The 11464-nt window shown below is 66.3% G+C and overlaps 2 protein-coding genes across 2 annotated transcripts; one reads left to right on the forward strand and one right to left on the reverse strand.

Moving 5' to 3' along the window:
* Positions 1–1549: 1549 nt before the first annotated feature.
* TBXA2R (thromboxane A2 receptor) lies at positions 1550–8415 on the forward strand. Its single transcript, XM_042023303.1, is given in 4 exon segments — positions 1550–2177; positions 6645–6731; positions 6734–7554; positions 7984–8415. Coding segments are annotated over 4 exon segments (1485 nt in total). The 5' UTR covers positions 1550–1852; the 3' UTR covers positions 8236–8415.
* A 112-nt stretch (positions 8416–8527) lies between these two features.
* Positions 8528–11449, reverse strand: GIPC3 (GIPC PDZ domain containing family member 3). The gene is made up of 6 exons (XM_042023308.1): positions 10974–11449; positions 10349–10528; positions 9884–10064; positions 9335–9447; positions 9120–9201; positions 8528–8914 (listed from the first exon to the last, which is right to left on the reverse strand). The coding sequence occupies exons 1-6, from the start codon at positions 11232–11234 to the stop codon at positions 8763–8765; spliced, it is 969 nt and encodes a 322-aa protein (XP_041879242.1). The 5' UTR covers positions 11235–11449; the 3' UTR covers positions 8528–8762.
* Positions 11450–11464: the final 15 nt, after the last annotated feature.

Consider the following 11464-nt stretch of genomic DNA (forward strand, 5'->3'; position numbering starts at 1 on the left):
CACATCCTTCAATCCTGGCTGTGGCATGGGAGGCTTTAGTGGCTGCCAGGCGCTGGCTCTGGCGGAGCGGAGGAGAGGGATGCTGGTTGGGATATTTCCTTACAGGGGAAAATCCGGATTCCAGAGCCTGCAGTCCCTCCCACACCATGCCTGTGAGGCTCTCCCTGCCCTGGACAAGAATCGGCTGCACTCCCCAGCACCCTGTTGATGAAGTGGGGGTTCCTGAGGGCCTCTAGTGATGTTCAGATAATTTTTGGGCACCTGAGGGGCACTTCAGGGTTGAGCAGATGATGACTACGGGCCCAGCCACACTCCTCTGGGATCACCCCACATGGCTCCATCCCCACAAGCCCCCAAACCCCGGGCTGTCCCCGCTCAGGCAGGCAGGACAGGGTGCTGGTGAGCAGTGCCCAGGGGTGCAGGAGACCTCTGTCCTGGCTTCACTGAGAGGCCGTTTCCTACCTGCATCCGCCCTCTCCCCAGTACAGGCCCATGGTGCAGAGACTTAGGGGGCTGCCCAGGTCCCCCAGCACTAGGGCAGAGCCAACCCTGCTGTGTGACCCTTCCGGGCCTTGGGGGCTGCCCCATGGCTCAGGAAAGTTGCCTTGTCCTGCTCCTGGCTCTGCTGGCTCTGCTGGCAGGATCCAGCCCCACAGCCACCGTGGGAGCTGGTGCTCAGGAGGCTCCCATGCTTGCCCTGGCCACCTCCACTTGCGGGGCTTGGCCTGCTTCAGATGGGGTGGGGGACCCTGACTGCCTTGGCCCTGCTGGGGATGCCCCCTCCCCATCCTGCCAGACATCCCCAGGGCCAGCAGCTGCACCGGACACATTCCCTGGCCTCTCCTTCCTGTGAGTTATTTCCAGCTGCTGCCTGTGCAGAGGGGTTTCAGGGCTCAGCGCAGGAAGTGAGTGAAGGGAGGAGGAAACAGGGGAAAAAACCCAAACCCCAAAGCTGGTGGTTGGTGCCCTCCCTGCCCAGCTGCCAGGCAGAGCCTCCCTCCCCACAGCCTGTCCCTTTCCTTCCTGGGCACACACAAAGGTGGAGGAATTCCCCCAGAAACGTCCCGCTGTCTCTCCAGCCTGAGCAGGGCTCGTGTCCTCTTCCCGGCACTGCATTTCCTTGCGCTCCAGGCCCTGGGTGAGGTCACTGGGCAGGCACAGGAGCCTGAGCTCCCGAGAGCTGCTGCAGCCTCTGAGCATGGGCCGGGGCCAGATCAGGGGCTGGATCCGGCTGAGGCCCCTGACGGCTTTTCCCTGACCTGGCTGCTCTCCGTGCCCCTGTCCACATCTCCCCTACGTTTCGGGGGAAGCTGCCACGGCACAGCCCTGAGCCGGGCAGGGGGACACAGCAGCTCGGCCGGTTCCTGCCCGGGCCGGGCAGTCGGTGGAGCTGCCTCGTGCCCCATCCCCTGTGAGCGCAGCTGCTCCCGGGCACACCCCGGCCCCACCCGGGACAACAGCGGCTGCCGAGCCCCGCGCTTTTCGCCGGCGGTGGGGCCACTCCTGCCCCCGGCACACAGGGCCAGCCGCCATCTAGCTCTGCGAGCTGGCCCTGCTTTCCTCCCGGGCTTTCGCTGTGACAATCTTTGCTCCAAACCAAGGGATGATGGGCTCTGCAGCCCCCCGCACTGCCGAGCCAGTGCAAGGAAAACCTGCCTAGGCATCCACCTGAGCGCCGAGCCACTGTGCCCCCTGCTTGCCTTGACGGGATGCTGGGTGCTCGGGATGTCCCCGCGTCCCCCGTGGCCTCAGGCGCTCCCAGCTCTTCGGAGCTGATGGAGACGCCGCGGCCAGAGCCGAGCTCTGCCCTCCTCGGCGGAGCACGAGGAGCAGCAACGGAGGCCATGAGACCATGGGAGGGAACACTGCCTGGGGACGTGCCACCCCAGCTGCTCTCGGGTTTGGACAGCGCAGCGACAGCTCGGAGCTGCCGGGCTGGGAAAACCCCCGGGAGGCGAATCCCCCCGGGGCACGGACGGCACCCAGGGACCCTGGCCCTCGGCCACCCCAGTGCCCGGAGCCGCAGCTGCCTCTCCTTTCTCGGGTCCCGGGGTCACTGCGGGGCTCGGCGGGGACCCCTCCTCTGGCGGACCCCACCGCGGCGCCGGCCCGGGTCCCGCTGGAGGGGCGGCACGGCCGGACCCCCCCCCCCCCCCCCAACCCCCCCGGGGAAACAAGTGAGTAACGGGGCAGGAGCCCAGCCCCGAGACGGACTCAGCCGCGGGTGCCGCCACCGGGGGGGCTTTGTGTGCCGGCACCGGGGGGGCTGCGCCGGAGGGACGCTGTCGGGACCGGGGGGCGACCCCCGCCTGGAGCCCCGTCCCGAGCGGGGAGGGAGCGGAGAGGGACGGGGCCGGTTCCGGGGGGCGCGGCGAGCCCGGCCCTTCCCCCGCCCCGCCGCGGGGCTGAGCCGAGTCGAGCTGAGCTGAGCCGGGCTGAGCCGAGCCGGGCTGAGCTGGGCCGGGCTGAGCAAAGCCGAGCCGGGTGGGTCCCGCCGGCAGCGAGGTAGGGCTCGGGTCTGCGCGGGGAGGGAGGCGTTGGAGGGGGGGCGAGAGATGCGCGGCCAAGGGGGCTGTGAAGGACAAAAAGCCCAGAAGGCTGGCATGGACGGACAGAGAGACCGGGATGGACGGACAGAGACTGGGATGGGCGGACAGACCGCAGGGCTGGGACGAACGGAGGGGCTGTGCGGGGCTCTGGGGGCTGTGTAGGACGGTCGGGGTTCCAGGAGCTTCCAGGGCTCAGCCGCCGGGTTCGCACACAACCCCGGGGATCGGGTGCGTTTCGGGGGAGGAGAAGCGGGCACCCCATGGTGAGGGACGGACACGTGGTGCCCCTGCTCCCCCCACTGTGTGTCTGTCCATCGGAACCAGGATTTGCTTTCGGGGCTCCCCCGCCGGCACGGTTCCCCCCCCCCGCCCCCATGTGCCGCTGGCTCCTCTGGGAAGAGCCGGAGAAGGACCAGGAAAGGCTCAGGAAAGGGCCGGGAAAGGAAGGGTCTATTTCGGGCTGTCGGAGTGGGCGGCCCAGCAGCCTTGAAGCCCTCGAGATGCCGCGACGCTGCGGGCGGGGGCAGCGGTGGGGCGGGGGGCCCTGGTGCCCCCGGGCTGCCGAGTCCCGGCTTCTGCACTCCAGGGCACCCGGGCTGATCCTCCAGCCACCGCCTGCCCGGCTCCGGGCTCTGGAGATTGGAATGGGGTTGGTGCCAGTTGTGTCCCAGTCAGCCCTGGGTCACAGCAGGGACAGGCGAGGACACGCCTGGCAGGGACCATCCTGTGTGTCACTGCTTCCCTGGGATGTCCTCTGTCCTGGGTGTCCTAGGGATGTCCCTGCTCCAGGCCAGGCCAACTTCTTCAGCAGCAGGTCCTTGTGATGGTTGTGGGGCCAGGGAGGAACACTGATGCCCTGACAAGTCCTCATCCCCGTGACCTTTCCTGTTCCAGCTGATCACCTCGACCCGATTTGATGCCCCAGGGCCCCAGCCTGGAGGGGGGTGGCAGTGGGAGCACATCCATCCCTGACAGGTGACACAGTGTCCCATGGGACCACCTGCAGCAGGGGCATCAGGCTGCAGAGACAGAGGGGATCATGCAGGGAAAGTCACTGTCCTGGAAAGGTCCAGCGAGCAGAGAGTGGCCACGCAAGGGATAAATGCAAATACCCTGCAGCATCTTCTGCACAGCTGCCCTGTGGCTCAACACCATGTCCAGTGGCAGAGCCCAGGTCAAGGGTGCACATGGGGTGTGAGGGGAGTTACTGCTGTCTGGTTTTGGGGTCCCTTTGCAGGTGTGTGGTGCCCTCTTCCCTTCCTGCTCCCACCCTGGCCTGACCTTGCAAGCCCTGTACAGGCCCCATGCCCAGTCCTGCCCGGGGAAGCCTGGGGAAGCAGCAGGCTGGGGCAGACACTGATAAGGAGCAGCCCCCCTCACTCCCCATCTGCCTTTCCCTCGCTGCCCTCGGATGTGGCCAGGGCAGGAAGCAGTACCCAGCAGAGGCAGGGCATTAGTGCCTGCACCAGCCCCCCACACCCCACTGCCAGTGCCTCACAGCCTCCAGCAGAACATTTCAGAGCTAGCTCCTCTCCTCCAGGACTTTACCCCTGCACCCCTTGCCAAACCCTTGCTCGCATGGGATCTCCATTTTGCTGGGTCCAGAACCCCAAACCTGAGCGCAAGGGGTTGGTGGGGACAGTCCCTGGGCTCAGGATTTCTCTTCTGCAGGACCTGCTGTCCCCACATGTCCCCACATGTCCATCCTCCTGCAGTGGCTGCCCCTGATGAGGGGAAAATGGCGAGTGGGGACCCCAACCCCCACATGAGCCCCTTCCTGGAGGCACCACTGGTGTGTTCTGGCACAGCAGGGGTTCCCTCACTCCCAGCCCTGCAGATGCTAAGTGGCTGTAAATATTTGATTTCCTCTAAATGCTGTGCCTGGCCGAGGCAGCTCTGCACAGGGGGCCTGAGCCCAGCTCAGACCCCTCCAAGCCTCCGGGGTCCCTGTCCAGGCCACAGTGGGCAGTGGATGAGGGTCCAGGTTGTGGTTGTGTCGGGGCAGGAGGTGAAGGGAGGACAGGGAGGGGATGTAGGTAATGGTGAGATTTGGAGCTTCTGGGGCTGGTGCCTCCTTGCCTGGCCACGGTACCACCTCAGGGAGACCCCCCCGCTGGACACTGTGGCTGTGAGTTCCCAGGTAACAGGGACAGCAGGGCAGCATCACCCCATGGGCTCTTGAACCCCAGTGAGGAGAGGGAGCACCCTGGGACAAGGGGAACATATTTGGGGACAGCACCCTGGCAGTGTGGGTGGGTACATGGAAAGGGACAGCTGGAGTGGGACTGGCACACCAGGTACTCGCGTGGCATCACTGTGGGGCAGGGGTGACTTTGTCACCTCCCAGAGGACTTGGGAAAGGCTGGTGACTCCTCAGGGTCTTAGAAAGTCGTGCCGAGGCCTCACCACGTGTCTGCAGGGCCGACGCCTCTGGGGCTGCCGCGGTCCCTCGGGGAGCAGTGAGAACAAACAGCCGCAAGTTTTCACTCTTGGCTCATGGAAAAAGCCTGGCCCACCCTCGCAGTGATTCACCGCCACATTCTGCCAGCCCCCCACACCATGACAGGAGAGAGATGGGGACGAGCCGCCACCACCACCCCTGGCCCCTTCCCCGCTCCCCAGGGCTGCGGGGCCCGAGGCAGAGCCGGGGCCGGGCACGGGCAGGGCGCTGCGGCGCTGGGTGGGTGCCGGCACCCCCAGCCCCACGTGCGGCCGGGGTGAGGCCCCAGAGGATGTCGCAATGCTTGGCCCCATCCCAGCCCGGCCGGGCTGTGGGATCGGCGCGTGGCTCGGGTGTGCGCGGTGGCTCCCGGCCCTGCGGCCACCCTCGCACCCCCGGCCGGACAGGGGCTGGCGGCCGAGGGGTGTCTGGGCGAGGGACACGGCACGGGGCTTGCTTGGGACACGGGGACCCAGAGCCAGGCCAGTGATGGACCAACGGCCAGGATTGGCAATGATCAGGGCTGGTCTGAGGTTTAACTTGGCGACGAAGGACAGGTGGCAGTGCCACCCTGCACGAGGGAGGGGCACCGCAGTGGGGCTTTGCAGGGGTGGCGGGTTGGGGTGGAGCTGGGCATCCCACTGGGGCCACTGGGCTGAGGACTGTGTCAGCCAGGAGGGTGGGCTGAGGCGGGTGGTGTGGCAAGAACATCCACAGTCTCGAGAAATGGGTCCCAGGAGGAGAGGAGGGGTCAGCTCCCTGTGGGCGTCTGTGTCCCCAGGTTGTCCAGTCCCCACTGTTGCCATGTCTCTGTCCTGTCCCACATCATCTCATTTGCAGCCTGGACTAATTAGCAATGGAGAGCTATGTAGGACCAGGAGTTGGACTTGACAAACCTTGTGGGTCCATTCCCACAGGATATCCCACGATTCTATGATTCCCAACTGCTTCCCGGCCCAAGTGAGGCAGAGTGGCACTAAGCGGGCTGTCTACCTCCACAGCCGTCCCTGTCACACCCTGTCACACCCTGTCACAGCCACTGTCCTGGTGACAAACGCACAGCTCCCACTGCAGGGGATGCCAGGAGGGCAGAGCAGGTCTGTCACCCACACTGGCTGTGGTTTGGCAGCGGTGCCAGGGTTGTAGCACAGCCTCAAACTTGTACCTCAGGTTTCCCCAGCACACTGGAGGAATGGGACATCTCCACATTGAGCTCAGGGATAGGCAGAGAGTCAGGATCATGCCCTGGTGCAGCCACCATGTGCCTGCATCCTTCAGAGTGAGTCCCCCACCGTGATGGAGGGTGATGGCCCAGGGATCTCTGGCTATGTGCCCCCGGGGCGGGAGGGAGCCCAGCTGTCAATGACGAGTTTCCTGCGGCACCCGCTGTGCCGGGATTCAGCCTCGTGGCTGCAGCCCCATGTGGCTCGTGGCCGGGGACAGTTAATCCCAGCAGCTGCAGGGCTGCAGCCCTTGGCCTCCACTGCAGCTGTGCCTGCAGCTGGCACGAGCCAGGTCCCGCCCTGGTGTCCCTCTCCATGGGCTGGGGTTCCACCGTGGTGTCCCCCTCCACAGCCCCTGGAGGACCCCATATCTGCAAGCTCAGGGTGGGTGATGGGTGGGCTTGGCCTAAATTCCCTCTGTTCCCCCCGCAGGGCAAGGCGGGATTGGTGCCGGCAGCAGCGGGGGGCTCCGGCCATGGAGGAGAGCCAGGAGGGTGCCTGAGGCCGCTGGAAGGAGCAGGAGGGAGTGCGGGACATGGAGCCCCCCAACAGCAGCACGGCCAGGCAGGCGGACTCGTGCTTTGGGGTGTTCAATGCCAGCGATGGCCGCGCCAGTGCACGGAACAGCATCGCCTCGCCCTGGTTCTCCACGGCCTTCGGCCTCATCGGCCTCTGTTCCAACCTCTTTGCCCTTTGCGTCCTGGTCAGCTCCTCCCGCAAGCTCTCCAGCCAGGCCCGCTCCTCCTTCCTCATCTTCCTCTGTGGGCTCGTGGTCACAGACTTCATGGGACTGCTGGTGACGGCCTCAGTCATCATCCCCTACCACTTCACCAAGTTCTCCTGGGCCAAGGTGGACCCTGGCTGCCACCTCTGCAACTTCCTCGGCTTCTCCATGGTCTTCTTCGGGCAGTGCCCGCTGCTGCTGGGGGCCACCATGGCCGGGGAGCGGTTCTTGGGCATCAACCGCCCCTTCTCGCGCTCCACCAGCCTCTCCAAGCGCCGCGCCTGGGCCATCGTGGGGCTGGTGTGGGGCTTCTCCTGCTCACTGGGACTGCTGCCGGTGTTGGGGCTGGGCCGGTACACGCTGCAGTTCCCTGGTTCCTGGTGCTTCCTCACCCTCCTGCCTGACACCGGCGACGTCGTCTTCTGTCTGCTCTTCGCGCTGCTGGGCATCCTCTCCGTGCTGCTCTCCTTCGTCCTCAACACCGTCAGCGTGGTCACACTCTGCCGTGTCTACCACGATCGCGAGTCGGTGCAGCGGCGCCGCGACAGCGAGGTGGAGATGATGGTGCAGCTCGTGGGCATCATGATTATCGCCACCATCTGCTGGATGCCCCTCCTGGTGAGGCCTCTGTCCTGGTGTGCCCCATCACCACCCCTCCATGGCCCTCCTGGATCTTCATGTCCCCCCTGTTCCTCCTTGTGGGGCCTCAGTCTTGGTGTGTTCCCCTCACCCTCCCTCCATCTCCCTCCTGGTGTCCCCCACCCTTCACAGTGAGGTCCCAGCTTTCAGTATGTCCCCTCCATGTCCCTGCTGGTGATGTCCCAGGTCTGGAGGTGTCCCCTTGGTAAGACCTCCCCTGCCGGTGTCCCCCTGCCACCTCTCTACACGCCAAGTTGGCCCCTGGTGACAGGCAGAGCAGGTGCTCCCCAGTGCTCCAAACCAGCCCAGGACTCCTCCAAGGGGCTCAGTGCCTCGACCTTCATCATTTCCCCACCCTGGCGCAGCTCATGGATCCTCCACTGACACTTTGTCCCCTTTTCCCCCCAGATCTTCATAGTCCAGGTGGTCCTGCAGCACCTGCCTGGCCAGGCACAGGTGCTGCCCTCAGACACGCAGGAGATGCTGCTGATCTACATCCGCATGGTCACCTGGAACCAGATCCTGGACCCCTGGGTCTACATCCTGTTCCGCCGGGCCGTGCTGCAGCGCGTGTACCCCCGGCTGCACCCCCGGCCCTCCATCGTCTCCCTCACCCCCTCCCTGCCCCGCAAGCTCACCGCTGGCTCTGTCCTGCAGTAGCAGCCCTGGGGACGGGCACCGGGCAGGGGGGCCCGGCCATGCCCCCGTCCCATCCCTGATGGATCCTCATCACCCGCATCCAGGGGCTTTCCCCGCCCCCCGAGCCCGATACCCAAGGGGCTGTCAGGGGGCACAGGGCTGCTTCCCCCTCCCCGTCCCCAATAAAGCACAGCTCGTGCAGCTCTTGGTGCCCACTGGGGGTGACCACCCGGGGGGGCCCCAGGGAAGGTGCCTGGGGGGGGATCCTGCCCTGCTGACAACCAGAGCAACAGCCCTTCTCCAGTCTCTCCTTTAATGAGCCACAGCTACTGCCCACCACGTTTGGGGCGTGTGCAAGGGGGATCCTCAGGAACGTGGGTGGGCTGGGTGCCCTCTGCCCCCCAACCCAAGGGACAGACCTGGGTGCTGCTCAGGAGGGTGTGGGGGGCAGGATGGGGACCCCCACCAGCGCCTCAGCCCCAGATGGGGTGGGGATGAGGTGGGGATGTGGGGAGAGGACAAAAGTGAGGGGCAACACCTGCCCCCAGCTACTCCTTATCCCCCTTGGGGTGGCAGACGGCTGCCCACACCTCGGCCACAAACTCCTGGGGGAAGGCAAACTCGCCCAGCACCGAGTCCAGCCCTTGGGCAAGCTGGGCCACGCTGGGGCTGCCCTTGGCTGCCTCCACCATCGTCGAGGCTGTTGGGGAGAAGGGGGAGGTCAGGGCCAGTGTGGGGGGCCGGGACAGGAGCAGGGGCTGAGTCAGGATCTGGGGCAGGAGCAGGGGCAGGAGAAGAGGCAGAAGCTGGGGAAGGGGCAGGGGCTAGGGCAGGGTTGGGGTGGGGGTGAGGGTCAGGACAGGGGCAGGGGCAGGTCCAGGTCAGGGTCCAGGCCCCCTGCTCACCCAGCTCGCTGTCACGGATGCCCATGTAACTCTCCAGCAGATCGTCCACCTGCCGGGCAGCTTCTTCCTCGGTGGGGCTGGGCTGGGGGCAAGGGGCCCAGGGGGTGAGTGCCAGGCAGCACAGGGGCTCCTAAGGGCACAGGGATGCTTCTCCCCACCCTGCCACAGTGTGAGGAGCCATAGGCTTGGGGTGGGGGACTTGGGGTGGGCCTTACCCCCTCCTCCAGCACGGCCGGGCCCTGTGTCCGCAGCCGCAGCGTTTCCTTCCCACTGGCCACTCTGCCTTCACCTGGGGATTTGCTTGTCCGTGTCCGCTGCCCGATCATGTCTGTGCCCCAGGGTGGGGGGTGAGGGCACAGGCAGGACCTGGCATCCCCAGCCCCTCGCTGCCCTCTGCCCGGCCATCCCCCAGCCCCGGGGGCACTGCAGGGTGAGCCGTGCAGGGACAGCGCTGGTGTGCCAGGGACACCCAGGGGTGCAGGGTGGGGATGCTCCTGGTTATGGGGTGCTCACGGGTGCTCGGGACAATGCACACAGAGCAAGAGGGGCGCCCATGGGGGGCACGAGCAGGTGTGGGGACACCCCCGTGGGTGCCCCAGGGCTGTGGGGTACACACACACATAGTGGGGGTGCAGAGGGGCACACACAGGGGGTAGTGAGCCCTGGGGGGCACTCGGTCACTGGGGAAGGGCTGCAGGGCCACAGGGGGCTGGGGATGATCCCAGGGTTCCCAGGGCAGGAGCAGGGGCACCCTCTCAACTCACCGAAGGCCTTTTTGGGCTGGACCAGGCGGAGGGTGAAGGGCTGAGCCCGCGGCAGCTCCCGCAGCATCCGAGCCACCTCATAGTGGCGGCAGCCCACGATGGTGTGGTCGTTGATGGCCTCGATGCTGTCCCCCACACACACTGTCTGCAGCCGGTTGATGATGCTCCCCTCCTTGATCCTCTGGGGACCACGGTGGGACAGGGACACGGCAACCACATGGCACAATGGGACAGTCAGACACAGCCCCCATCCCGCCGCACACACGGCCACCTCAGTGGTCCCACACCCTTTGGTAGCCAGGTCAGGCAGGGGAGACCTCCAGGGCCGGGGTGGACACAGGGAAGGATTGATGTGGGGAGTCAGGGAGGAGCCTGATTCCAGGGAGGGGATGCATGGGGGATGTCACCTGCAGAACCACAGTCCCCAGGGCTGCCCCAGCCCCAGCCTGGTCCCCAGGGGCTCACCTTGATGAAGGCGTAGCCGGCCCCATTGTCTGTGATGGTGAGGCCAAGCGCGTCCTCTGTCTTGGTCACCTCCACCTCCTTGGTCTCGCCCCGGACGTGGGCAAAGATGAAATCCTCCAGGCCAATCTGTCCCCCCAGCAGCTTCTGCATGTCCACTTTGTGTGTGTTGAGCGTGCAGAAGAGGATCTGCCCCGGGGAACCCCATCAGCCGGGACTGGGGATGCCCCAGTAGGGCAAGAGTTGTCAGGGGAGCCACAGCCAGTTCAAGGGGATTTGGTCAGATCTGGGCACTGCTAGAAGAGAAGGGCCCAGGGACCCCCAGCCTGCCTGGGACCCTGCACTGCCCCATCCCTGTGCACCTTCCCACAGCTCCAGGCAGCTGCAACCAGCCAGGGAACTGGCAGCCCTGGCTCCCTGCCCACATACAGAGGAGAAACTGAGGCACAGAGCCCCCAAGCCCTCCCCAGAGGAGCTGATACAGCCCTGAGGCCAAAACATCTTTCCAGAAAACTTTGGGGACTACGTTTGCAAGCATCTGGGGACTTGTGGATGCACAGGCCACAGACAGTGCCACAGGGTGCGTGTCCCTGCCTGGGGCACAAAGACCCCTCCCCCGGCCGCAGCCCCTCACCTCGGTGGGCGAGATGTCGAAGACCTCAGCGATTTTGGCGTAGAGCTCCTTGACGTTGGTGAAGCCCTCGATGCGCCCCGTGGGGCTGCCGTGGGCCAGCTGCGTGTGGAACACCAGCCTGGGGCGGGCGCGGGGAGCCCGGGGGGCCGCGGGGCCGGCGGCGGGGGGCTCGGGGGTCCCCGGCTCCTGCCCCACGCCGTTCTCCATGGGGCCGCCCTCGGGGGGCTGCCGGCCGTGCCTGCCCGCCCGCTGCATCCCTGCGGCGCTGCTGAATTATGGATGGAGCTGGCTCCCCGCCGGCCGTAAGGTGATCCCCGCGCCCGGGAACCTGAGCCGGTGGCGCAGGTCAGCCGCGGGGATCGGGTGAGCTCTGCCACGTAGGAAGAGCCCTGGCCAGGCTGGAGGTGGGAGAGCAGCCGGCCCAGAGCCAGCACCACCGCACCCTCCCCAGCTGGGGCTGGGCGCTGCAGTGATGGGCTCGGGGC

This window comes from Corvus kubaryi, unplaced genomic scaffold (assembly GCF_017639235.1).
Source record: "Corvus kubaryi isolate FWS band 111438036 unplaced genomic scaffold, C.kubaryi_AGA036_p1.0 37241, whole genome shotgun sequence".
NCBI lineage: Eukaryota > Metazoa > Chordata > Aves > Passeriformes > Corvidae > Corvus > Corvus kubaryi.